Source organism: Takifugu flavidus, chromosome 20, assembly GCF_003711565.1.
Source record: "Takifugu flavidus isolate HTHZ2018 chromosome 20, ASM371156v2, whole genome shotgun sequence".
In the NCBI taxonomy this organism is placed as follows: Eukaryota; Metazoa; Chordata; class Actinopteri; order Tetraodontiformes; family Tetraodontidae; genus Takifugu; species Takifugu flavidus.
Window position 1 is genome coordinate 1,465,500 of NC_079539.1, and position 24,644 is coordinate 1,490,143.

General features: G+C 46.8%; 1 protein-coding gene and 1 long non-coding RNA gene across 3 annotated transcripts in view; one reads left to right on the forward strand and one right to left on the reverse strand.

The window, feature by feature from the left end:
- Positions 1 to 3,374: 3,374 nt before the first annotated feature.
- The window catches only part of LOC130517076 (mediator of RNA polymerase II transcription subunit 13-like), a 55,300-nt gene continuing 34,030 nt past the window's right edge, over positions 3,375 to 24,644 (reverse strand). Inside the window, exons 4-31 of one of the 2 annotated variants that reach the window (XM_057018680.1) lie at positions 22,791 to 22,874; positions 16,037 to 16,182; positions 15,643 to 15,849; positions 14,271 to 14,435; positions 14,027 to 14,177; positions 13,803 to 13,907; positions 12,962 to 13,597; positions 12,659 to 12,872; positions 12,416 to 12,494; positions 12,169 to 12,290; positions 11,970 to 12,066; positions 11,672 to 11,889; positions 10,677 to 10,849; positions 9,631 to 10,553; positions 9,005 to 9,184; positions 8,698 to 8,927; positions 8,385 to 8,583; positions 8,006 to 8,294; positions 7,677 to 7,920; positions 7,403 to 7,591; positions 7,095 to 7,318; positions 6,870 to 7,012; positions 6,526 to 6,684; positions 6,216 to 6,380; positions 5,973 to 6,139; positions 5,299 to 5,463; positions 4,994 to 5,103; positions 3,375 to 4,873 (exon numbers count right to left, since the gene is read on the reverse strand). In XM_057018680.1, coding sequence (XP_056874660.1) covers positions 4,741 to 4,873; positions 4,994 to 5,103; positions 5,299 to 5,463; positions 5,973 to 6,139; positions 6,216 to 6,380; positions 6,526 to 6,684; positions 6,870 to 7,012; positions 7,095 to 7,318; positions 7,403 to 7,591; positions 7,677 to 7,920; positions 8,006 to 8,294; positions 8,385 to 8,583; positions 8,698 to 8,927; positions 9,005 to 9,184; positions 9,631 to 10,553; positions 10,677 to 10,849; positions 11,672 to 11,889; positions 11,970 to 12,066; positions 12,169 to 12,290; positions 12,416 to 12,494; positions 12,659 to 12,872; positions 12,962 to 13,597; positions 13,803 to 13,907; positions 14,027 to 14,177; positions 14,271 to 14,435; positions 15,643 to 15,849; positions 16,037 to 16,182; positions 22,791 to 22,874 — 5,917 coding nt within the window. In that variant the 3' untranslated portion in view covers positions 3,375 to 4,740. Of the gene's footprint in view, positions 4,874 to 4,993; positions 5,104 to 5,298; positions 5,464 to 5,972; positions 6,140 to 6,215; positions 6,381 to 6,525; positions 6,685 to 6,869; positions 7,013 to 7,094; positions 7,319 to 7,402; positions 7,592 to 7,676; positions 7,921 to 8,005; positions 8,295 to 8,384; positions 8,584 to 8,697; positions 8,928 to 9,004; positions 9,185 to 9,630; positions 10,554 to 10,676; positions 10,850 to 11,671; positions 11,890 to 11,969; positions 12,067 to 12,168; positions 12,291 to 12,415; positions 12,495 to 12,658; positions 12,873 to 12,961; positions 13,598 to 13,802; positions 13,908 to 14,020; positions 14,178 to 14,270; positions 14,436 to 15,642; positions 15,850 to 16,036; positions 16,183 to 22,790; positions 22,875 to 24,644 lie in introns of both variants that reach the window. The other variant, XM_057018679.1, reaches the window with a different exon arrangement.
- Positions 20,812 to 24,625, forward strand: LOC130517078 (uncharacterized). The gene is made up of 3 exons (XR_008947636.1): positions 20,812 to 21,210; positions 21,896 to 21,972; positions 22,247 to 24,625. It is a non-coding gene; the product is annotated as an uncharacterized LOC130517078 (long non-coding RNA).

Consider the following 24,644-nt stretch of genomic DNA (forward strand, 5'->3'; position numbering starts at 1 on the left):
CGATGATGGCCGTGTGCGTGGAACGAGAGCCGCGCTCCCTCCGAGCCATCTGGAAGGTGGCTGAGGAGCATCGCGGACGTGAGGAAAATATATGTTGAAAGGTCCCTATTTCCTCTGATCAGTGGGGCGATCAAAGGCGGCGATGCGGATATACACGTTCAAGATGGTGGGAAGGTTCTGCAACGGCCAGATTGTTGAAATCAACCACAGTCTTCCCTCTGTTGAGGTTTGGAGGATGGAAACCCATTATGGAAATTGGCAAAAGCCAAAAAAATGTGTTTTGGGGATGTATGTAAACTGTTGACCTAAGGGATCTGCGAGGAATGTACTGCTCATCCGCACTGGGGTGGATACTGGGAAAGTTTATCCTCTCCGAGGTGAGCTGGTGCCAGACATGCGAGCAGAAAACATCCCACCTCCCAAAAACGCTTAAAAACCGACCCCTCGCCTCAGCCGCCATGTCTGAGGTCACGCCAGACCAAACCTGCAGTTGTCTGTCCTGCGATGACCCCTCGCAGCCACCGCCTGACCCGCGGACCGCCCACGGGCGGATCGGATCGGGCACGTTCGGGACCTACCGCGTCGTCCAAAGGCCACCGTGACGGGCAGCAGAGCCAGGAGGCTCATTTTGCTTTGAATTAAACTTGTGTGCTCGCCTCCTCCTGCAGAACCCCAGCGTTCGGAATCCTGACCGGGCTCGTGCAACCCCAGCCTGCATCCAGCAGCAAACAGAATTTTTAGAATTCGCCATCAAACTTCAGATGACGCTGCCATTGTTTACTCGCTTCAATCGCTCGGAGACAGACGTGTATTTATTCCGCACAAAACTCGGCTTAGATGCAAAATACCAGTTCTATGGAGATGTTTACGACTATAAAAGGAGAATATCATATAATTTCTATCAAAACGGGAACCAAATAACAATTTGGGGGAGTTTGTGGTCTTTTAGTTTCTCCCTAAATGTTCTAAGAATAACAAAATATCCAAGTTAAGGTTTGAATTTAAATATTTTGTCTGATAATACACCATTAGAAAAACTGCGATGACAGAAAAGAGACCATACTGGCTAATTACAGCTGCACAAACAAGCTAATTTACCTAAACAACTGCTGTTACTAAGCTAAATGTATCCAGGGATGTGTTGAATCGGTTGCATGTATAGGGACCATATGCTCGGCGGTCACCATAAAGATATGATAATATTAGCACACGGTGGCGGCAACCCGGATGATGACACACAAATCCAGGAGCTACATATGGTAACCGCTGGTCTGAACCAATCAAAATTAAGTTAGCAAACAAATCATCAGCTTCAACAGAAAGTGGATTATAGATTTTAAAACATGGCGGATGTATTCAATATTATATTTCCAGGCCAGTCGATGCGTCCTGCCCTCTGAGGAGGCCTTTTTTCCCGAGCAGCCTTGTCGGCGGAAACATCTAAAATGTCATTGACTTCTAATTGCGCTCCTGCTAATGGTCCAGTCTGTAGGACGTTTGAGTGCAGCGGTGCACTCGGGGAGCGAGGTGAACGGCCTAATGGGCCATCTGTGGAGAACATGTCGCAGTCAGTTAAGAGCCCGGTGCCCCCTGCTGTGGTCACCATTATGGAGCCCCACCAACACAAGTGACTCTTCAGTGGCTTTTACTCTTTAGCCATTCACTCCATTTCCATTGTCGGCGTCCTTGAGCTGCCGAACGCTTCAAAGACTCCCTTTTGCTGAAGTTTTGCAGGCCACTATACTTTTTGCCCCATTTTATGTGATTTTTAAATGCAGTTTCCACTCAAGGATATGATGTGACCATGATGTGGAAAAGGACCTCATTCAGCTGCTCCTTTAGCTCACTTATTCTTCCCAATCATATCACACAAATAAAGAAAAGCTCTTACCTTTACTTAAGGGGACAGTCTTTAGTCATTAGAGACACACAATGTACTGATGTAAAAGTCCAAACAGCTCTTTAGACTTGTTTAGTCTATATGTACATATATATGTAGAGATAGAAACTGCTCTGCCACTGCCTTCAGCAGTTATCAATGTGTCCACAGCAGATTATTCGACTTTTAAAAGAAATCAAGTATTGAGTCAAGAAAAAAAAAATTCTGAATGGAGGCGAAGCAAAACCTAGTGCCACTCAGATTTGTGTTTATTCATGTATGTATTAGTCTGGGCATTATAACACACATGTTTCACGGAAAAACTGACGTTCAATTTAAATTGTTTAAAATAAATTCATGTTTGTGTGTTTTGAGAGATGACCGCCTCGTAAAAGGAGCACTATGTGTGATTGTGGCCAGAACTGGTACTACAACTACAATCAAAACACTGGTATCCCTCCGCCTCCCTCCAGTGTAGAGGTTGCCAGTTAAGTTACCGAATCCAGCACGAACGTCTCCGTTTGACCGATGCACGGTTTCATTCATTCATATTTGTGACGCTAACGTTGGGATTTATTCCAACATTTTTTAACTGGTCAATTTAAAGAACAAAGACGCATAATATTATTCGACTGAGAAGCACATTTGAAATATCCGCGCCTACATTAAATTGATTTAAGTTAGCCAAACATGCAGAATCCTACCTGTCCAAGAGAAAAATCAGCAACTTCGGAGTCGGGGTTCAATTTTTTCTTGTCTCCATCTCTCAAAGGCATATCCTACGTTGTTGGGAATTATAACGAGGCTTTTTAGGTTTATTATCGTCCGACATTGGCGTTCCGAAACGTTCGTAGCTGCACCTTAGTGGTAACTGGCAACCCGGTAGTCGAACCGCTCCTGATTTCGTGATTGGTAGATCGGAGGTGGGCGGAGCTACAGGCCAAAATAAAAGGTAAACCTCATTAGTAACGGATCTGACACTTCACAGAGAATATTTTGGCTTTATTGTTGTTGTCAGTGATATGTCTGCAGACATGTGAGGGCCATTTTATGATTAAATGCATTTCCTCACATACAGGTCCATTAAATGTTTTGAAGAGCAGAAAAGATTGGTACACAAACACACCATGTCGGGTAATTCTTTGGTACGCTGACTCCTTTTTGAAGGAATATGAAAAAGTTCTGCTGGAAAAACAAACCAGAGAACTAATGAACTCTCTATGCTGAATGCTGCAGCAGCGTACACTCGCCCGTTATGACACTCCTTGTTTTCTGGCTAGGTGCCATATCCCTATAATATTTTTATTGTGTGTGTGTGTATGTTGGCTTTTGCATAGTGAAGCAGTTTTAATTATATTGTTTATCTGCCTCCCCGCAGTACATTTGCATACAGTGTTTAGAGGACAGGTTATATCAGGTTATAAAACAACTTATGAAAGCTGAATGATGCACAGAGCCACTTTGCGATTTGAAAAACACAATGCTGAAGACAAAAGCATTTCCAAGAGTTTTAATAATTTACTAAAAAAGAGTGTAAAAGTAACAGATCTCTCCCGCTAAAATGGATCTGTTTGATATTCAAAGTGATGGCAGATGTAACAAATCTTTCCAACTTGCCTTCGTGTCTGCGTGTGCACGCTCATTTGGCAAATGAACCTCATGGCTGTAAGTAAATGAGTCTCATACTGTATATACTGTATATTAAAAACAAAACAAAAAAAAATCTCACAGCAAAAAATACTTTGATATGAATCACTTGAAATGAAACCAACCAGCATGAAATGTACAGCTTTTAAAAAAATGCAGCTGACAAGTGTGTATATACAAACATGCTATATGACTGACCCAGAGGCAGGCCTTCTCGTGTGTGACATCATTAAGGACAGCCAATGAAATACAGCATTTGCCTTAAATATTCAACAACCTTTGACCCATTTCATTTGAACAGAAGAGTAATACTTTATAAATATAGAGTATGCTGCATTTCCTCCATTAATTAGTTTAATTCAAACTTAAATAAAATGGTAAAATGAAAAACATATGATATTTGTTCATACTGTGTCCACATTTAAAAAGATGGTCGTGTCCATCACCCTTTTAAGTGCCTGCTTGGAAGAGGTAATATATATTTATGTATATACATATCTATATATATCAAATATGTATCACATGATATAATTTCTATAAATATGGCATCTGTACAATTGCATTAAAATGACATTTTGTAAATTTCAAATCCCAATTACAAGTCAATTGGGGGAAAAAATGTTGAAGTATCTCATTTTGTTCTTTTAAATATTAAAAATAAGTCTCAGCATTTTGCAAATGTACGTATTACACTATAAACAACAATTCTGTCTAACTTACCAACATCTTCATGTCCCCAACACTTAGGAAGGCCAGAAAAAAAAGTGCCTTTATCAAACGCTTCCCCTTCGGAGTAAGTGAGGACATTTGCCCTTTTTCATCAGTCAGACTGCAGAAGGTCAACAGTGCAGCTCGGTACAAAACTGTAAAAGTGTCCTACATGTAAAAAGAGCATGTTCTGTTGGTGGTGTCATGCCGTTCTGCTGGTTGTGCAACTTGGAGTCCCTGGAGGTCTCAGATAGGGCAAAAGGAGAAACATGCAGTGTGCCTCTCTGGAGTAGTCGCCGGAGTTTCAGGAGATTTAAACTGGTCCTCAAACTGGTGTCGGGAGTAAAAGCAAAACCCGCATTTTGCCTCATTGCAGACTTGCCCCATCCTTTATTTGCCCCTTAAATCCACATCAGCAAACGACAGAGGAGCTCTGCTGCCCCCTGTTGTCCAACAATAAGAACGGCAGGCATTTCCTCTTCAGATTTTCTTTTCACCTTGCACGGCTAAAGCATGTTCAGGATGGCATTGTACATTTGGACCAGAACAGCCAGGTGGACAGGCAGGCAGGACTGACGGTCTTGCGTGGCAGGAGTACATGTCAGCCACGAGAGAGCGTTGTACTGCTCCAACACAAACCTACATGCAAATATCAGAAATGTTATATTTACTTTACATTACAAACAGATTTTAGTTTGCTTTGTTCTATAGTTCTGCTGATAAAAGTATCCATTGCGGTAACAGATGTTTCGGATTTACCTGAGCACATCAGAGGTGGTCTTTGAGTCCAGCGGGTGCGGCGTCCTCTTTGTTTTCTCCGACACCAGTTCATCTGACTGGGCGATGGAGATGTGGTGGTGGAGAGAGGCCTGAAACAAGGACACAAGGGGCTAGTCAAGAGCAGAGTTTGGTCAGAAGGAGCAGCTGTGTGGCCCCTTTCATCCCACATAATCAGAAGCATTCCCGCACAAAACCATCGATCAGTATCGCTTTTCCAGTTTTCTTTCCTGGCATTCTCTGTATCTCTCACCCCATCACAGCGGCACATGTGCAGAAGTTCGTACCTTCAGGAAGAGCGGACACTGGCTTTCAGCCTGCGGGCAGGAGGCCCAGAACCAGTGAGGAAGTCCGTTTGCTGGTGCTGTGGAGACGTAGTAACCCAGAGCCAGCGGCTGCTGTTTCAGCTCCTCTGGTGGACTGTCTCTGGACAGCAGACGCTCCCCCTCTCTCTGCGTGCAGGAAAACACCATGAATGAATTAAAAGCATGACTCACAACCCCAAAAAAGTGAACGTTCGGCTCCTGCCACTTTCATTCACCCACATATCATTCATCTGCACGCTGTAATCACTCTTTTTTGTGTTTTACTGACTGTTTAACCTGCTGCTGAACGCTTCGTTTCGCATCACCTGCTTCATAACTCTTTGGTCTGAGTGAAACTGTGTTACAGGCTGTCAAAATCTCTCTTCCCGTGTGCCTCCAAGACAAATTCCTCTGCATGTATTACACTCGGAAACACCGATTCTCTGTTTCCTGATGAAACTACGCAGAGCGGAGTGTCAGTAAAGGCTGCGGGAAGAGTTTCCATTCTTCAGAGAAGAAAAATCAAATCTAAATCTGAAGTATGTGTTGAAGCATCTCCAAAGGAACTGTCTTTTTCCCCACAAGTATTCCATGTCAGTTTTGGTAAGAGGCTGCCATGGGATGGCTGTGGAATATACCACTAATCCCTGACGCACCTTGGTGTGCTGGAAATGTGAACCCATTCCCATCATGGATGGAGAGCCAGGCGAGGGCACAGGCGAGGTGTTTGGAGAAGAGTGCAGGTTCCCCGTGATCAGCATCATGTCATGGCCGATGTCATTCTCCAGTTCATCAGGAAAGGGCAGATCGAAAGGCAGATCATCTGAGGAAGGAGGCAGATGAATACGGATTACTTTGTATTCCAACAGATGATATTGTCAATCGCTGCTGGACGCTACCGTTGTTGTCCTCGGTGGGGTAGGAACTGGGAGCCAGTTGGGTGGTAGCGGAAGTGGGGAAGACGAGGATGTGTGTACAGGAAGCATCCTGAGGTGTGTTCAGCTGCGACGTCTGCAGGTTCAGAGCGGTGCTCCGACCAAACACTGAGCCCATGGTCACTGCATCTGCGAACATAAAACAAAGTTTCAAATTATACTGTTATCTAAACCATCTATTTGATCTGGGTGTGTTATATGTTCCATGTTATTACTGAAAACACAATCCCTGGTGAGATTTGTATTGATAATTTAATGTAGACAGGCCACTAACCAGGCATGACCACAAGAGAGCCCTGTGGCTCCATGGCAACCAGGCAGGCACTGACAATGGTGGGGGACTCAGCAGCTGAGATCTCACACATCCGACAAGCCTCCCTCAGCTGGCGCCCTACTGAATGGAGGGAATGCTCCCCGAGTAGCGAGCTCCAGTCTAATCCAGAGAGACAGTAAATCAGTGGCACAATCTCAAATGAATCAGCTTTGTTCTGCAAAAATACATCAACTCAATTCAATGTTGGTGGTCAAATATGGAAGAGGCATTAATATTAAATATCTTTAATACAAAGAGGCACTCCACAATAACCCGTGCATTTGATTTGGCAGGAATAGCCTCACCTTTCAGCTCCCCATGGCCCAACCGGCCTAATCGGCCAATCACAATCCTCCAAGGCAGTGAGGTCATCTGGATGAGGCCGATGCACCATTCCCACAGCTTCTGCAGTCCCATTTTCCTGGCAGAAACTTTAGGCCGGCGTGCTCTGCAGTTAACAGAGAATAAAATGATTAAATGGGCTGAAAAAGAACCCCGCATGACAACGCGACTAAAAAGCCTGCCCAGACCTGTTGGGTACATCGATGTTGATAATGCTGGTTTCCAGGAGCTCCCCCTGCTGGTCGGTACAGGACACAAGGAGCCACCGTTGGTCGTGTGACAGGCAGTATCCGACGAAGAGCACGTTGTATTTGGAGGGAAGTTCCGCCCAGATCTCCCCTTGTTCGGGTTGTTTGGGACGGGTTGGACCGAGGATGAAGGGGGGGGAGTAGAGCTGCAGTGGGTGGGGGTGCTGAAAGACAAATCAATTAGCAACAGTGCCAAGTTAGGAAAAGACCTTAAGTCTGGAAACAGTTATTTTTATTTGCAGGCCTACCGTTGGGCTACTCAGAACAGAGCTGACGGTGGACGCTGGTCCAAAGCCTGTCAGGGACTTGATGTATGTTTGTTGGGGCAGCAGGCGTCGGCACTGGGAGTAACAGGAGAAGGCCAAGGAGCGGAGACGCTGCAGGTACAAATGGCTCCCCCCGCTGGCCGGCTGGAGGAGGTGCTGGCAGGAAACCACCTGGAAGAAAAAACAAGACGTAAAGATGGTGAGCGGAGTTGTGACGGAGGAATCGGGCTGTTTTTTTTCCAAGGTATGGGTCTACCTGTAGCACAAGTGCAGGTCTAATCCCTTCGGGCAAAGTCTGTAGCATTTCTGTGTAGCACCGAAGTAGACCCAGTAGCCAAATGCTACCTGCTTCCACCTCGTCTCCCTCTTCCTCCACTTCATTCCTTCCACTCCCAGTAAGAAAAGCATCGACGATGTAAATAACAATAGCTGGTGGGTTGGCGTGGCCGTCTATCGTGTCACCCAGGGTGGGGATGCCAATTCTAGACTGTTCAGAAGTGCTGAAAAGAGAGCAAAACGTCAACTTGTACAAATCTGCCCGCGCGTTATTGCCGTGAACTTCTCTGCCTGTTTATGCGGTCTTACAGTTCGGGGGGTTCTGCTGGCGTGCTGGCTGGTGTCGTGGTGCTGGACGGTCCTTTGGATTCGCTGGCTGCACCTTGAGGGGTCTCGCCTGTCTGGTTTGAGGTGGCGCCGATCGGCGTCTGAGCGTTTCCTGAACTGGTGGCCCCTGGAACCTGCTCCCCATCGGCGCCTGGAGGTTGTGGCTGACTTGACGAGGCCGATTGGGCTGACGTTGTGGAGGGTGTGGGCGGCGTGACTTTAGGAGGCACCAGAAGACTGCTGTCCAAATGCAGAGCTGACAGCTGGGGACCTGCATTTACAGGACAAAGAGGACATCTTTGTTAGATCCATTAGCCGTAATGTAAACTTTGTCTGGGATGGACGACTGGAAGGTTCCTACCGAGCTGCTGCTTGCAGGCGTAAGCGTAAAGTTTCAGCTTGTTGAGGTTGTCAGTGTGCTGCTGTCCTGTCCAGGGTCCAGTACACAACTGGTCCACATCCACCTCCTCCAGTTTTTCTGGCTCCACTTGTTCCCCAACACGTATGAGACCATCCTTGGACACCTTGGCGAGAGGACGGTGCTTTCCAAGGCGGCAGGTCTTAAAATGAAAGCAGTTCGGTGTCTCATTAGAAACACTCACATTCAGTTTTTGTGCTAGCAACTCACAATAAATGCTAATCTTTCTTGCTGGAGTCATAATCTGATCTCCCACCTCATAGACAGCACTGAGCTCCTGGAAGAAGGCCTGTGTTGCAGCCAGAAGAGAGGGGCTGTTGGGACACAGCACTAAATAGGCCACGTCTCGCTGCCCACCATAAGGTTCCAGAAGCAACTTCTCCCAGAACGGTAACGCCAAAGGGGACAGCGCCATGAAGTCCCTCTCACGGTCATAGCCCAGCAACACTGTAGGGATGGGTAAGGGCTCCGGAGACTCCTCCGAACCTTTGGCAAAATGAGACTTCTTTAGGGGGATGCTAATAACACGTAAGCTTGCTTACTTCACCCCAGGAAGTGAACACCGTAGGAGCCTCTCCCAGCCATTTTATGGAACTGCTGCCAGGTAAGTGGACCTTGAACGTGCTGGATGTTTTCCCAGGTCCGCCCTGTTCTCTTTTTCTGGATGGCATCCTGCAAGAAGGGCTGCAGAGACAGCAGCATGCGGACCATATCCTGGGACGACAGAGTGCTCATCTCCACCACTGTGAGAAATGACAAGACACACACAAGTTCACACACACTGTAAACGACGCCTTTAATGTGTTTCTATCTAAAAGACAAAAACACACTATTTCTACATGCAGAGAAGTGGTTTAATGTCCTATAAAGATTCCGCTACACGTCAAATGTTCTTTCCCAGAGTGAAAGATGGAGCTTATTAATTAAATGCTGTCACACATCAGTGCATCCCTAATGTAAACCGACGGACAATAAAGATGATCCACAGTATTGATTATAGATAAAAAAAAGACAATTACGGAGATACAAGGTTTCTGAGGATATGATCGCTGACAGTAATAGCCTGCAGACAGCCATCAGCTTAACCTTGAACAAATGTGACTGCTTTGAGCAGCATCCATTCATATCCCAAAGCTATAATGAACTGATTTTTTGACATTTATCTGACCGGACAAAGTGTGCTTCTTACCATTCGTCTGAGGCCAGGAGTGAAAAGCCGTACTTCTGACAACAGTGGAATCTACTTTCCCCCCTGTGGGGTTGTCCACATACAGAAGTCCCTGTTCCAAAGCATTGTAACAGTCCACACAGGCGTCGTTTCCATCAGCCCACTGCTTTTCAGACATCCAACTCTGTAGCAGCGCCCCCTTGCGGCCGTGGCAGGAGCAGCGGAGTGGGAGATGCAGCGATGCCAGGGAGGACATTGGCTGGGAGCACTGCTCCTGCAGGAGGACCATGAACGACGGAGAGGCAAGGCTGACGTCCTGTGCCTTTTTGGCCTTTGGATTCCCCATTGTTGGGTCCCGCCGACACAGAGCCAGTCTCCTCTCAGCCGCTCGGCCTACCTCGGAGGTGCGGCCGAAAATGTCCAGCTCGTCCTCCAGGAAGAGGCCCGTGCCATGTGACAGTAGCCTGTTCACAATGGCACTGAAGCCACACATGCAGCGGTACTGATCTTCACATGTGGAATCAGGGATATACACCCCGACATCAGCTCCTTTCACATTCATATTACAGGCACAGATACAGCAGCTGTCAAAGTTGCGGTCCTTAAAAACGTTGAGGACGGAGTCTGAGAGGAGGAGGACAGTGTACAGGCTGTGGGCCTCGGGCAAGGACGGTCCTCTCCGGGCGAGCGGCTCTACAGAGCTCAGAGGCAGGCTAGTGGAAGGCGTAGACGCTGGCGAGCTGAGCTCGGTGCCGTCCTGCTTTACTGAGCCCTGCCCAGAGCTTGCAGCGTTAATACCCCGTGGAGTGCGCGGGGTGCGTGGAGTGGGCACGGAGAAGCGGGGAGTGGCAGGGGATGGAAGGATGCCTACAGTGGTGCTCACTGAGGCGGTGGTGGCGCTCAGCTGGCTGTACTCATGCTCCGTGTTGACACTGGGGATGTTCCTGCAAAGCACACAGCGCAGGAATTAAAGCCTGATTGTTAGCAGCTTAACCAGATGGTGCCAAGTCCACCTTCCATGACAGTCCTCACAGGAAAAAAACCCCTTAATGTAGCTAATTACTCACGTGTATCCATCTCTGTTGAAAGTGTTTTGCTGCATGACCAGAGGGAAATGCTCCATTTTGGGCAACAGCGACCAGGACGGACGATAGTAACACTGATCTGGGATCTTAAGGGGTGGCAGACTTTGACTGGGCAGGCAGAACAGCGGCGCAAACATGGACGAGCCTATCGGTAGCTGGAAAAAACATATAATTGGGGGAGAAAATTATTAGCATGGATAAATACTTTAAAGGCATCATGAGTCTTTGCAGAATTCTGACTGAATGCAAAGTAGTTACAGAATTTCCACCAAATCTGCACCATCCAAATCCACAAAGTCCTTGCAGAGACCAGAGAAGCTCCGAAATGTCACCCCGGAATGCAATTGGAATGCACATCCTTACAAACACACCCTGAGTTACCCCAGAATAGCTACTTATACAGGCCAGTGCTGCAGCACATGGAAAAGGAGCCTTTAAACCTTCTCACAGACCCAAAGACACAGAGTCTTTGGAGAGCTGAAGGAAGATAACTGTGGGATTACTGTTAACTAGCCAGATTTGCGCTGCATAAACAGCGAGCAAGTGCACCTTCAAGTGCTGCTTCAGGATCATTGTGCTGTTAAAAAGAGATTTGTTGCCACGGGGCACGGCTCAGTCATCCATGATGACAGTTGAACAACTGATCATGAACTGAAACACGCGCTCTCTTTTCATCCTCCAGCACTCTGGCTCAAAGCAAACTTCAATTACATCATTTCATAAGCGCCTCGGTTGCAGACCGCTCGTACATCAGTATGAGAATATATAGAAAGAAACAAGCACTTTTGGTTGCACATGATGTACGTGTAATCAGTCAATTGAGATCTGTCACAACACACTCATTATAATCCGGCGGAAAAACATCTGGAGACGCAGCAGGTTGTCATTAATTTACAGAGATCCAATAAATCCATTTAAAGCTACAGTGAACGTTTTCGTCGTGTCTTTGGAGAATGTTAAGCCCCGCCTCTCCTCACCTTGTTATCCTCCAGTCGGGGACTGGCCACGCCCTCCTCTGTATCCATCTTGTACTCTGGCAGATGCGAGGAGGTCAGAGGCAGCAGGTGGTCGGAGGCTCCTCCGGACACGGGCGGCTCCTGGCTGGGAGTGTCCCGGTACGTGGTGATGGGAGAGAAGGCCGGGGGCTGCTCCAGGGACGGCGGGGTGGGAAACATGCGCTGGAGGTCTGCTATTGCTGGACGGAAGGGACGGAGAGAGGATGAGAAACTCTCCAGGAGGACAGGAATATCTCTAATGAGAGGAAGAGAGACTAACTTGAAGGGTAAGATACTGCAACTCTGCCTTCTTTTCCTACGGGACGATCGTCTGCTGATGCTGGAATCTTAGCGGACTGATGGTTGGTGTAAACAGTCTACAAATGACAAGAAAGTTCATTAAACGGAGTCGACAAATTATTTTTAAAAACCTAGGTCGTTTAAAAACATTTAAAGAATGCTCAGCGGCGAGGGCTCACCCCCAACTCTTCATCATCTTCATCAAAAATGTTGTCTAAGTCAGAGATGTTGACCACCAGGTCTTTTTCCCGGGTCAGCGAGGGGTTGGGTTTGGCAGCTCCGTCATCTGGGCCCGATTCGTCTGAAAGAATAAACAAACATCTAAAGTCAGACTGGAGCAGAAGAGGAAGGACAGGAATCTGACAAAAGTGGGAGAAGAAGAAGAAGTAGAGGATGATGATGATGAAGATGATGAGGATGGTGCACCTGATTTTGGAGCTGAATTAAAAATAGACATAGCATCTTTCCCATCAGGCAGTGCTCCGTTGCTGGTGATTTCATCTCCCTGATGGGCAAATTAGCAGAAAAATAAGAATATACTCAGCTCAAATTAATGACTGATTTTGACTAAACAAACAGCCAAGAGCCTCCTTTTAAGTAACGATTATATGAATAAAACATTTTTCCTTGTACACAAAACGCCTTATTACCACAGATTTAGACTCGTACCTTCAGCTTCTTGGTGGGTTCTCGTCCCTGACTCTTCAACCTCTTGGAAGTGGAGAAAGTGTACTCAATGTCTCCTTCCTTAAAGTCGTAGGGATCATCCCCAGGTTCCCGCAGCGCCTCCACCCCCGGCTGCTGGTAGAGGCCCAGAGTCTGGACGTGCTCCCTCACCCTCACGTCTGAGATCTTATACCTCTTCTGAGTCTGCGTGTACAGCCTGGAGGAAAGAAAATTCCCTTTTGGTGACATTTTCACTTGCTTCCAGAGGTAAAGCTTGATTTTCACCGATGTTCCTCCCTTTCTTACCTTTTTAGGGGGGCATCAGTGCATTTGTCTGTCTTCAAATCCTCTAAAATATCAGTAGGGAGATCAGGAGCTCTGAAGTCAGCCTTATCGGTCCTGGGAGTCCTGAAACCCCTCCACCAGCCACCCCCTGACTCCTTCTGCCTCAGCAGAGCTGTATACACAGCTGTCTCACTAGGGGACACCCCCAGTCCCGAGGGCCCCTCCGGACAGGCAGGCATGTCCATCGGCACATCCAGCACCTCAGGCTCTCGCACTTGTGGATGTGGGCTGAGTGTGGGTGGAAGCGGGGACACGGGCGACTGTAGAAGGGATTCTGGGACTTTTCGGCCGTTGGAGAGAGGTTTGGGGTACTTGCAGCTTGGCAGAGCAGCCAGGGGCTCCTGTGGGGGGTCCAGGGCCACAAGTCCTCCAAGCTGGGGGCCTCCTGATGAGTCCTGCTCTAAAGGGGCCTCCTGTGTGACAGACAGGCGATGGTGGAAGGGGATCGTGGCCGGTCTCTTGGACTGTTTGTCAGCCTTTTCTGCCTTTTCACTGGTCTTGTGTTTGGGGAGGGGGGTGGGGTACAGAGTTTGGTTGGCACTGAGCTGAGGATTTGTAGACGGTGTTGATGTCAGCGCCAGCTTCTGATGCTTTAACCTGCAAAAGGAAAAGGTCAAGCACAATGTGATGGAATTATTCAGGTGCACAAAACCTCTTTAGTTGTCACCGACTCTTTCAAACACGCAGCTGGGCCCAGCAGCCACTTCTGTGCTGCCTTTAATGTCTTAGTCTTTTCTATCCCACAGCACTCAGATCCTGCATGCCTCAGATTTAGACCGAACAGCTTGTGTTCGCCACATACCTGGAACACGTGCAGGAAACTCTCTCCCCCAGCTCGTTGAAGTCCCACGTGGTTAATCCATTTGGCACTTCCTTCTTAGCTGCTGCGTCAGTTGGTTTATTTGATCTGCAGGGGGAAGGGATGAACGATTAAATAAAAACAGTTGAATTAATCAACCCATCTGAGTGTATTCCGTCATAATCATGCCCGCGAGTCTCAAAAAGAGCTGTTGAACTTACACGTACTGAGGCTGGTTGAGATAACATTCCCTCCATGCCTGATGAACCACCTGGCAGGTTAAGGTCTTCCCAGAATGCTTTGGGCTGATGCTGGGGATCCCTATGCTGCTGTCTGGTGTGGGAACGCTGGAGACCGACGTCACAAAGCCGCTGTCCGCTACCAAAACGATTTCATAAAATCCACCGTGAGCACTGTCCCGTTTTCACAGGAGCTGAAAACAGGCGCTTGATCGAAATCCCCGTTTCTTACCTGAGCTGGGCTGCTGTGGTGACGTCGGAGGCGTCAGTGGCACGCTGCAGTGGTTGGGCTCCCTGCTGAGGCCCTGAGCTGCAGGAACAGGTGGGGGCTGCTCTACTGGTAGATCCCCCTGAGCAATCAGCACTAAAGCAGCTGGGTAGGTCATCCTCACACCACCTAACAGGAGGAGGAAGTACACTTCTTAGTGATGAGGCACTGCAGGAAGTGCTGCTGCTCATATTCACTGGAATTGGCCCCGTTGGTAAGAACCAGGAGCTCAGGTTTCTAATTGCGCGGCAGCATAAAGTACATTTGCACCTCATCCACACACTTGGCTCACTCGGGCTCGAGACCACATGTCTGTCATTTTTAGATGTTAGAGCCGCTGGCAGACACGGGAGATGTGATTATAATCAGGTCAAAGCAACGCTGTGGGATCACACTGATTAGACAAAGCTATTAGAATAATTCCACTGGGCTTTATCCACAACTTCCATATCTTCCCTTTCATTGTCTGCTCCCCTGGTTTGCAGTCATTTGCTAACTCTCCCTCTAAAAGCCACTTCAGTATGTCCCTCATCCACTTATTGTCTGCTAAATAGAGCTGATGCACTGACATGTTTCCAAACCTCCTCTGAATTGAGGATGCACTGAATTGATCAGTTAGGATTTTTTTAAGCCGATGTTTTGACTACTTCCACTCTGACGTCGACTCTGAGCTGCAGATAGAATTGCGACGCGCAGGCCATCTAAATTAGAGGGACGAACCAGACAGGCTCCTCTTTTTATAATCCTCCATCTCCTCCTGCTGCTTCTGTCTGAGATAAACACTGCCATTACCATTTGTTTGAGCTAGTTTATATGGAGAAAAAGCAATGGGCTCATTTCAACAATAAGCAAGACTTCTGTCGCAGACACTCAACTAATTAGAAATAACTAAAGCAACAGCAAAATGAGGAGCGAAATAAATCAACAATGCAAGATCGCCCGCGCTGCTAGTCAATTAAGAGTGAGACACTGATCTTCAGTAATGCTATCAGTGATCATTTTTATTGTAAATCCTTAGCTTCCAGCCTCGTCTTTCTTCTTTGAACTATTGTGCTGTGGGATTGTCTCCAGCGTCGCTTTGTTTAGTGTTTGTCACAATGAGCATTTGTTCTGGAAGTCCCTTGGAAACAAGCTGACACGTCTCCAGGGTTTTATTCTGCTACAAGTGGAGCAACATCCCTTCCTTGTAATGTGTCGTTATTGTCACTCTTGTGCTTAAGAGATAGCGGCCATTGTTGTCCAATGTTCCAGGAAATGTGTGCACAATGACACGCATTTGTAAAACAAAGCAGTAAATCGTGTGTGCAGATGTCTCGAACTAAAACTTTCTGCATACCTACGATGACCTCCACGGCCACGTGGCAGCTGCTGTCGTACGACTGGTTTTTACCCTCCGCTTCCTTTTCCGCGCTACCGTCTCTTTGCTGCAGCACTATTGGGTAGAAGTAGCTCCACTCCTCCATCAGCTTCCTGGTGGCCGGGTCGCTCATCTTGTAGGACTGACCCGTGAGAGTGCCGCTCAGACCGTAAGGACTTAGGATCACTGCGGACAAGCGAAAATAATCGACTTTATTAAAATTGCAAGGCAATAACACTCACTGTGGGACAGTTGTTGCCGTTTGAGGCTCATTTCTGTATCTAGTTCTCCACAATGAAAATGGGACACAGGAATTCATTTAACCGCCTCTTTCTGCACCACCTGGTACAAAGCGGTTGTCTTTCAGTGTTACCTTGCACTGGTGTTATGGAGGTCTGCGCGAGGCGAATGTGGTTTCCTGTTGTGTGGTACGCCGGTTGATGCTGCGCGATCTCTACACTGGTGCACACGTTGCTCTCGCCATGGAGGAAGAAGGAGAAGGAGCACGACAGGCGCTCGCTGGGGACAGAAGGCAGAGACGGTTTAGAGCCCTCAGAGGGGAGGAAATTTAGTAGCAACATGCTGTTGTGCGTCCCCTCTTTGTGTCTGCCTTGATCACATCTTATTACGTAGTGTCATTTAATCACACGGACCCACTAACATGATTAAAGTGAGATCTGAATGGAATGGATAAACCTATAAATCTGCGATATTGGCAAAAACAGATGTATGAAAGCGGCACACCGGGCGTGACAGATGAGCCCAAGTTTTCTCCAAACAGCAATTTAGAGAAGACACTCGGGATGTGTCTGTAAAAGCCTCACTCAGCTCCACCCACATTGATCCTCCAGCTCCTTATTGTAGGTATAAATCCTCATTTGCTTTTGACTGATGGTGGTGACTTCATGTTTACATATGCAGCAATCTCTTTATTAAATCGCTCGTGCATTGTTCATCATCCACTGCCTTTTTTTTTTGAGGAATAATTGTTTGGTCTTTATTGCAATCTGTGTTCCAGTGGGTAGGCTGGACATCATTAACTACCAAGACAGCTTTACTGATGTACATTTTTAATCTATAAAGCCACCTTGGTTTATATGTATGTGAGACTGACAGTAAAGTCAGCAGGTACTGTAATCTTGCGATTACCCTGCTTCCAATGCAATATCTCCGGTGCCCTGAGGGAACCAGACCTCCATTTGAGCCTTAATGGATCATCAAATTCAATAAAATGGCCAGTTCCACAGTCACTCATGGGCAGAGCTTAACAGTCATGACAGAGGCAAATATGTGGTTTTGCTGACCGTGATGGCCTCCAGATGGCGCTGAGGGCACCAAAAGATTTTTAGGTGTTTTTTTTTTTTTCAAGAGGACAGATTTTCAGCTTTATTAATGTGCCTGCTGCTCTCCTCCAAAGCAGGAACATGACAGGTGGTTTGGATGCATCTGCATGTTCACAGGAGGAAGACAGGATCCAAAGCCTGCGGCGACCCCGCTCTCCAAATTTCACAAATGTGAGCGGGATTCCATTCGGTGTCAGTGCCCTCCAACCCCGTCCTCGGTCCATCATGGCACTATACGGAGAGCTAAATTTAGCTGCAGCTCAGTGGAACAGCTGCAAGTCAAGAGCAGCAGTCAGGGACTTGTGCAACAGTCAAAATCTGCATCTTTCACCAAGCCGAAACTTCAGGATGTCTGAAGAGGGCCGGTGAACAGAAGTAACCTTGGCTGAAAACAGAATTCTCACCGCTTTTGGTGTCACTCGAAAAGTGACACCAATGAATGTTTTAAACAAAAATCTGAGTATTTGGAACAAACGACCATGCACTTGGCTGAAGGGCTGCCCTGAACTGAAGCAACATTAGCAAAATATCCTGAAGTATTGATAATTCTCTTTGGATTGTTGCTACGGATCTTTATGAGATGTCTGTTTACTGATTGTGACCACTGCTCGGAATCTGCTGCTCCTATCTCAGCATGTCTCCTCTTCATGCTAATTTTCCTTCCTCATTTCAGAATCAAAGAGCAAGATAAGCTACTGTATATAGAATAAAATCCTATTTTCACCTGCATTTTATTTGCATTTATTACAAAGCAAAACTGCAAATAGGCCACAGTACAAAGACTTGATTTAGATAAGTGATAACGGCTGATAAGTATGCAACCAGGATCTATTGTGCAACGATAATAACAACAATACAAAGCAATTAAATGGGAGTAAAGAGCATCAAAGCGCAGACTGATGCAGCGGGGAGATTGATGCTCCCTGTCCTTTTACAAAGGGCATTTTTCTGCACAGTAAGCGGGGTGTGAGTGTGTGGACACACCAGGCTCCTCGGGGGGACAGTTGTGCAGTCGGCAGACGCGCACGTGGGTGTGCGTGCATGTATGTTTGCGAGAGTGGTGTACTTAGATGCGAGGCAGCTGTGCGTGCTGGGCTGTATGAGTACAGGTATTAATAAATGAAGAGGAGTGATGGCTGAGAATCGCCTCAGGGCTGACAGTACTGGAGAGAGATAGAGTGCAGAGAGGTAGAGAAGGAATGGCATGGCGAGGGAGATGGGGGGGTGAGAAATAGAAGAGAAGTGAGCGGAGGAAGCGAGGAGGCAGAGTGAGGCAGGGGGGGAGAAAAAGGCAAGACAGAGCGAGCACTGGAGGGTGAAAAAAGGTAGGAATAAGGCAGAGAGTGTGGATGGATCGAGAGGAAATTAGGAGGGCGAGGAAGAAAGGATACAGTGTAACATCAGCAGTGAGAGAATAAGAGAAAGAGGAGGAGGTGAATAATTCAGTGCCACGCACTGCAATTGCTGCACACACATATCGATGAGATCAGAGCTTTAATGGGTGGCTACTGAGCACACTTTTATGGCGAAATCAATCACCGAGGCTAAGAAGACACGGAAGCTTTACAGCCGGCGCGAGCACGTGCGCGCTCACCTGACTGCCGTATGGGTTAACCTCATATGACGGCAGGTGTGTGACATCTGCAAAGGCACGACTGTGGACCGGCAGCATCTGAACGCGGTTCAAACACCTGAAGTTGTCATTACAGAGGTGTAACACGTGTAATAGGCGCCGCGCGCACGTTTGAATGCCTTCAGAGGGAAAGAGCAAATTGTCTTTTCAGAGTCTCCGCGCTGTAAACAAGCCGGAGGGGGAGGCGGTTAATGTCTGACACGCGTCATGGACTTGGCACGAAACTACAGCGCTTATCTTGATTGTGTCTAACTCAGTAGGGGAAAATATAAAGATAGAGAACAACCAAGGGGATGAACGGCAAACAAACGCATCACAAAGCTTCTGCTCCTGCTGTTAGCATCTAAAGCTCGTGATCGGACAGATATGATAATTGTGCTACGATATCATTAACTGCCTGTGCACTGAACGGGCACAATAACACTTTTTTAGACCCCTGCAAATCTGAGGGATTAATCTCCTTAATCTGTGCCTTAAATTCTCCGCCTGCCCCCACAGCAGCACTGTTTTTGGTGTTATCTTCTCTTCCTTCCCACACGGTCTCCTGGAAACGCCAGAGCGGAGCGCTCGCAGTTGTGGTGTCGACGGGCTGGCGCGGGAGAAGCTGTTTACCCTCCTGAAAATGAGCGCGAGCAGCAGGGAAACAAAGGTCCTGACACACCGACTCTATTACATGCAAACAATTTCAACCAAACCACCAAACAGGCCTAATATTGGTTTGTGCATGCGCTCCTGCGCGACATGACAGCATTAACACAGTCACAAGAGGAGGAAGTCAGCTTGATATATTATTCAATGGCCCCAAGTGGGTGGCTTCAGTCAGAGCCACTACCGCAGCGCTTGTGCTCTATCTATTATTGTGCATTTACAGTAAAAAGGGGGCACAGTGTAAGTCCAGACGCCTTGAGAGTTAAAAAGCCATTTAGGATTCAAAAAGGGAGAAAGGCTCGAGCCAGTTAGGTTCTCTATACGAGCTGCCACAGGGAGCTTGGCTTCACATCTGTGGATCAAATTAAAAAAAAGAGGAACAGGATCTGCTGGCAGGCTGCTTCTCTGAGTTATCACTGTCCTCTCTATTGATCCACGCATTTCTTTTCTCATCTCTCTTTCTAAGGTTTTACCTGAATGTTAGAAACCGAGCGGGGGGGGGTATTAAATGATCCCTTCTGATGAGAAGGTTCAAACGTCTCTGTGGGTTTGTGCCAGCTAACAGCTTCATCAGACTCACACCGACTGAGGTTAAGTGTAACAACATGGGTTTGCGTGCCGACCGCCGCGGACTCGGTCCTTCTTTCGCTGACCCGACGGAATGAGTGGAAAATTATCCATTTAAGTTAAAGTGGCTCTTAATACGCTGTCATCCATGACATAGATTTCACACATTTCTGCGCCCACTTTATTTCAGATGGACCGGTTTCGTCTGCCAAAGACATAATAAGTCAATTTTAAAAAGAAAAGCCAGCAGAATTCAGCAGACGCATGCAAACGCCCCAGAAATGTCCTAAACACTTTGGAGAATTGTTGCAATGAATAATGTTACTTGTCATTAATTGTATTTTATTGATTAATATTTACTGAATCTAACAAATAAAGCACTGTTGCAAAGAGCACAAACACAGCTGCTAATTAATATTTGATTAACTTTATTAATGAGTCTCCGTCTAATGAACTCGGTCCACAGTAATCCATGTAAACATACTCAGCTGTACAACTGTCCCTGTGCCATCTACCATTCCACAATTAATGGATATTTTCCATGACTAACTGTCTGAATCGGGGAGATAATTCCTTTGTAATGCTGGAATGAGCAGAATTCAATGATAAAAAAATGCCTTGTAAATGTGATCTTTCATTAGCACCAAGGCTTAAATATGCAGCCCACATTTCATCGTTTTTATGGCTTTGTTTTTGTAAAGAAAAAAGAAGAGGACAGCTAAATATTTATGCATGAAAATGTGGCTCTTAATGCAAAAGAAAGCTCCTGGATTAGATAGACAGTGCAGTGAACTTGACATGGGCAGAATTGACAGATCCGATGAGAGACCGATTCCAACATGCCCATTGAGCGGTCCATGATTAATTTACAACCCCCCGCCTCCTCTGATCCCCACCTCCCCACCACACACGGCGCGCCTCCTCCCTGCTCCTCCTCTCCCCCCCCCACACTCTCTCTGTATCCCTGTCACTCTCCTCTCGCTCCCCCTCGACGTCTGATGCAATCCGTTACCAACCCGGAGTGCTTCTTTCCTCCCATTCAGACACAAAGGCAGCACGAGTGCTGTTGCTGAGAGAGGAGTTCTGGAGGAAGGTTTGGGAGCGGGTAAGGGGGGGGGTGACAGCGGAGGAGGGGGAGGGTGTGCATCCTGGATGTGCCAATCCTCACATGGCCCCCCTGGGGATACACGCATGATAAACACCAGATAAGTCTAACAAAGACAGCCGTGCCACAGCGCAGGAGCTGGCATGGGTGAGGGGGCACGGGAGGGATTTCTGCACAGCAGCGCCCCCCGATGGGCAACAGCGAGACAGTGTGGGAGTGAAGAGGAGACAAAGGAACTGGTTACAGCTGAGGTAGGAGTAACCTGAGCAATATTCCATCATGGCATGAAAATACTGATGGCCAGAAATCTGCACGCTTCTCACTGTGGGCATCACTGCTATTCTGGGACGAGGGCTGGTGTGAGTGTTTGGGGGGGGGGGGGGGTAAGACAGCATGTGTGCTGGAAGCAAGAGGAGGAGGCACGTGTAAAGAGAAAATAACCACGGTTTATTCAGACCATGTGATGGCATGCAGCAGCCACCTATGATGAGTGCTCCTGTCCTTTTTTTAGGGTTTTATTAAATGCTTCCAGAATTTTTAATAATTTACAGATCTAGCAAGGGGGGGAGGGGAGGTGCCAGCTGACGGCATATTTCTGCTGATCTGTGTGAATAAAGAAAACACACACAGGCCACAGACACAGTGAGGAGAACACCAACACATCTACAGTACAGTATGAAGACACTCATCTAAAGATGACTAGATGGTTTCATTATTCAGTAAACTGCAGTTGTGGCTTAAATTGTATATTATATTTCAAGTTAAACCTCAAGCATCATTGCTTAAACGTGCAGTTCATGGCGATACCGTCTCCTCAAATGCATCAGTCCACACTGTAGGTTTCACTGTGTGACCATGGTAACCACTGCCAACGTCAACTTGGCATCAAATGTTAACATTAGCCTTCTAGTAATAACAAGCTACTTTGGTTAACAGAGAGTCGCATCAATGCATCTGGGCACAACAGCAAGACCAAAAGACGCCCTCAACACCTTCATGCTTAACGACCACAGGTAAATTCACCTTTGATTATCATCCGCCAGCGTCTGCGTTGCTATTGTTACTGCTGCTCTGCAATGTGCGCTGTTTATGTACAATGTATCCAACACCTGACTAATTTCATTGTCAATAATACGTTTTTTTTATTCGTTTTCGTTGCAAAATGCTCACAGAATAACATCGGGAGGAACCTCTTCAGCTTTAAGGGGAAATGAGACTGATGAATCAATTTAAAGTTAAAAAAAAGAATAAAGTTAAAGATAAATAATACATGATGTCGTTTAACAGCTAAGTGGTCTCCAAGGAGCCATTTGACTGGATATTCAGCATTTCAGCATGGATCTCTGAGATGCTGGTTCCACGCCAGCGGGAGAGGCTGAAGTGGGCACACTGAGCCGTGAGGGGGAACCATCACTGAAGCAACAAGTTGAGCTACTGTCATAACAACCAGCCCTCTTTTTACTCTCTTTCACTGTCTCCCACATTGCCACAGCCATCCAGCACGACACACACACACACGTATGAGCTAAAACACTCTGCCCTGAGGGAGAGAGGGAGACAGAAAGAGCTGTGAGGGCTCAGCTCAGATCAGCTCTCACCACCACTCACAGTCCTGGTTTTAGCAGCCTCCCATCATGAGCCACAACATCAAGAAGACACTCGACAAACACTGAATCACAGTGCAGCCATTCACACCGGCAGGCTGACTCACACATGCAGGCACATGATGACACACGCATTCTCTCACTCTCCAGCATGCACGAAAAGCAAGAGACAAAATCCAATCATATGTCCGATGTGCGCGTGCGAGCGTGTTGAAGGTTCCGCTGACCTGCTGCCCAGAGACTTGTCTTTCAGCTCCTGCGGTTTGAAGAACCATTTCCCGATCCTCAGAAAGCCTTTATTCATCAGAGATCTGCAGGAATGAAGAGGAGAAAGACATTACACACGGAGAAAGCCACAACAGGAGTAATGATACAAACAGTCCGAAGGATTAGGGATTACGCCCGATCCCCTAAAACAGTCTGTTCATCTGCAGATGCGCGACTCTCATTTCAGGAAACAAGCCTGAGCTGATCTCCATGACGCAGATGATCGGTTGACACCTTTCGGTGCTTTCTGCTGCTGACCAGAAGGTCGGTGGTTCGAGCCCAGGCAGGGACGGTGGGGATTTTGGGGACAGTGGAAGCTCAGTCTGTACTCACTGGTCTGAGAGGTTGGGACATGTCCAGGAAGCTGCTGACGTGCTTGTGAGCAAGGCAAATCCCTCAAAAGTTTAATAACAGACTTTAAATGCCTTTATTTTCTTTGACAGAGCCACTGTCCACTATTATTATTATAGTCCACTGTTTAGAATACATCAATATTCTTTTAGTGCTGCGATCTCCGAGACACTGAAATAAGTGTTGTCATTTGGAATTACAGTCCCAATATCGTTGGTTATCTTCCATCTCCTCCATTTTTGTTTTCCATGTGATTTATTCGCCGTTAAGGATTTATTTGCCAAAGCTCTGACAGTTGACAAATGTTGCCTCCCCAAGTCTTCTGCAGTAAATCTCACATATTGTCAAATCTCACTGCGGGAGACGCATCACTATTTATCCAAGATTTGTGGATTCTGCGACATCTGGATCTGCAACATCTGACGTGTTTCTTCAGGTTTTATAAGAACCTGGATCACATCACAACTGTATCAAGACGCCCTTCTGTAACCAGACACAAATCAGCTCTCTGACCTTCGACCCCACCGGTCGGTGCATCCCTCCACTAACTTTATTTAGTTTATTATGTTAAATCAGCCTTTCCAGTCCAACTTTGACCCGGTCCAGTAACAAACGCTTCTCTATCCCACACTGGAGATGCGACCTAACGCTGTTTACCGATCAAACACCGCTCTAAATCTTGGTAAACATCCACCCGTCACCCAACACACTCGTTGCGCGGAGTCGCCGCTCGCCTTATTTTTCACAGCTTTATTGAAATTTGCATGACTTTAATCAAAAACGAAAATAAAGTGACAGACATCACATCGCCTGACACGAATGAAAAAGTGCTGGTGATCCCACCAGTGTTGAAATAGTGAGCTATAAAAGGAGTTAGTTTCAAGGTAATAAGAAGGTTAATTCAGCCTGCCCCAATGATGATCACTGATGCTTAACTTAATAGAGAGCAAATATGTGCTGCTTCATTTAACAGATGGCTCTGACTCAGAAAGGGGAGCTTTGGGTACTTGAGCAAGTGATTCAGCACACAGATTATCATTTCATTAAGGTGAGGCTGCTGGAAAGAAAACTGAAGCTGCCACGTGTGACATAAAGCACTTTCTTGTTTACAAAAGGCCGATTTTGTTTATTTCTCACCAACCTCCGGAGTGAAGTTTTTGATTACTGATGATGCTTTTAATAAACACTCATTGGTGCTAAATAATGAGGATGATGAGTCTACTGAAGCACATCTAAGCTTCTCATCTGTGAGGGAAATCTGTGCCAAAAATACACCTGCTCTCATTCTTAAATCAAAATAATAGAAATTATAATTCCGTGGACGTCACCTCTTTGGCACAGCACTTTAAATGATTCCTACTCCTCCTGTTTGCACTGGTTCTGACATGATTTCTGCGCAAGACTCATATATAAGTTTTATGATCAATAAATAATTGAAAAAATGGATTGCCTATTGAGAAAAT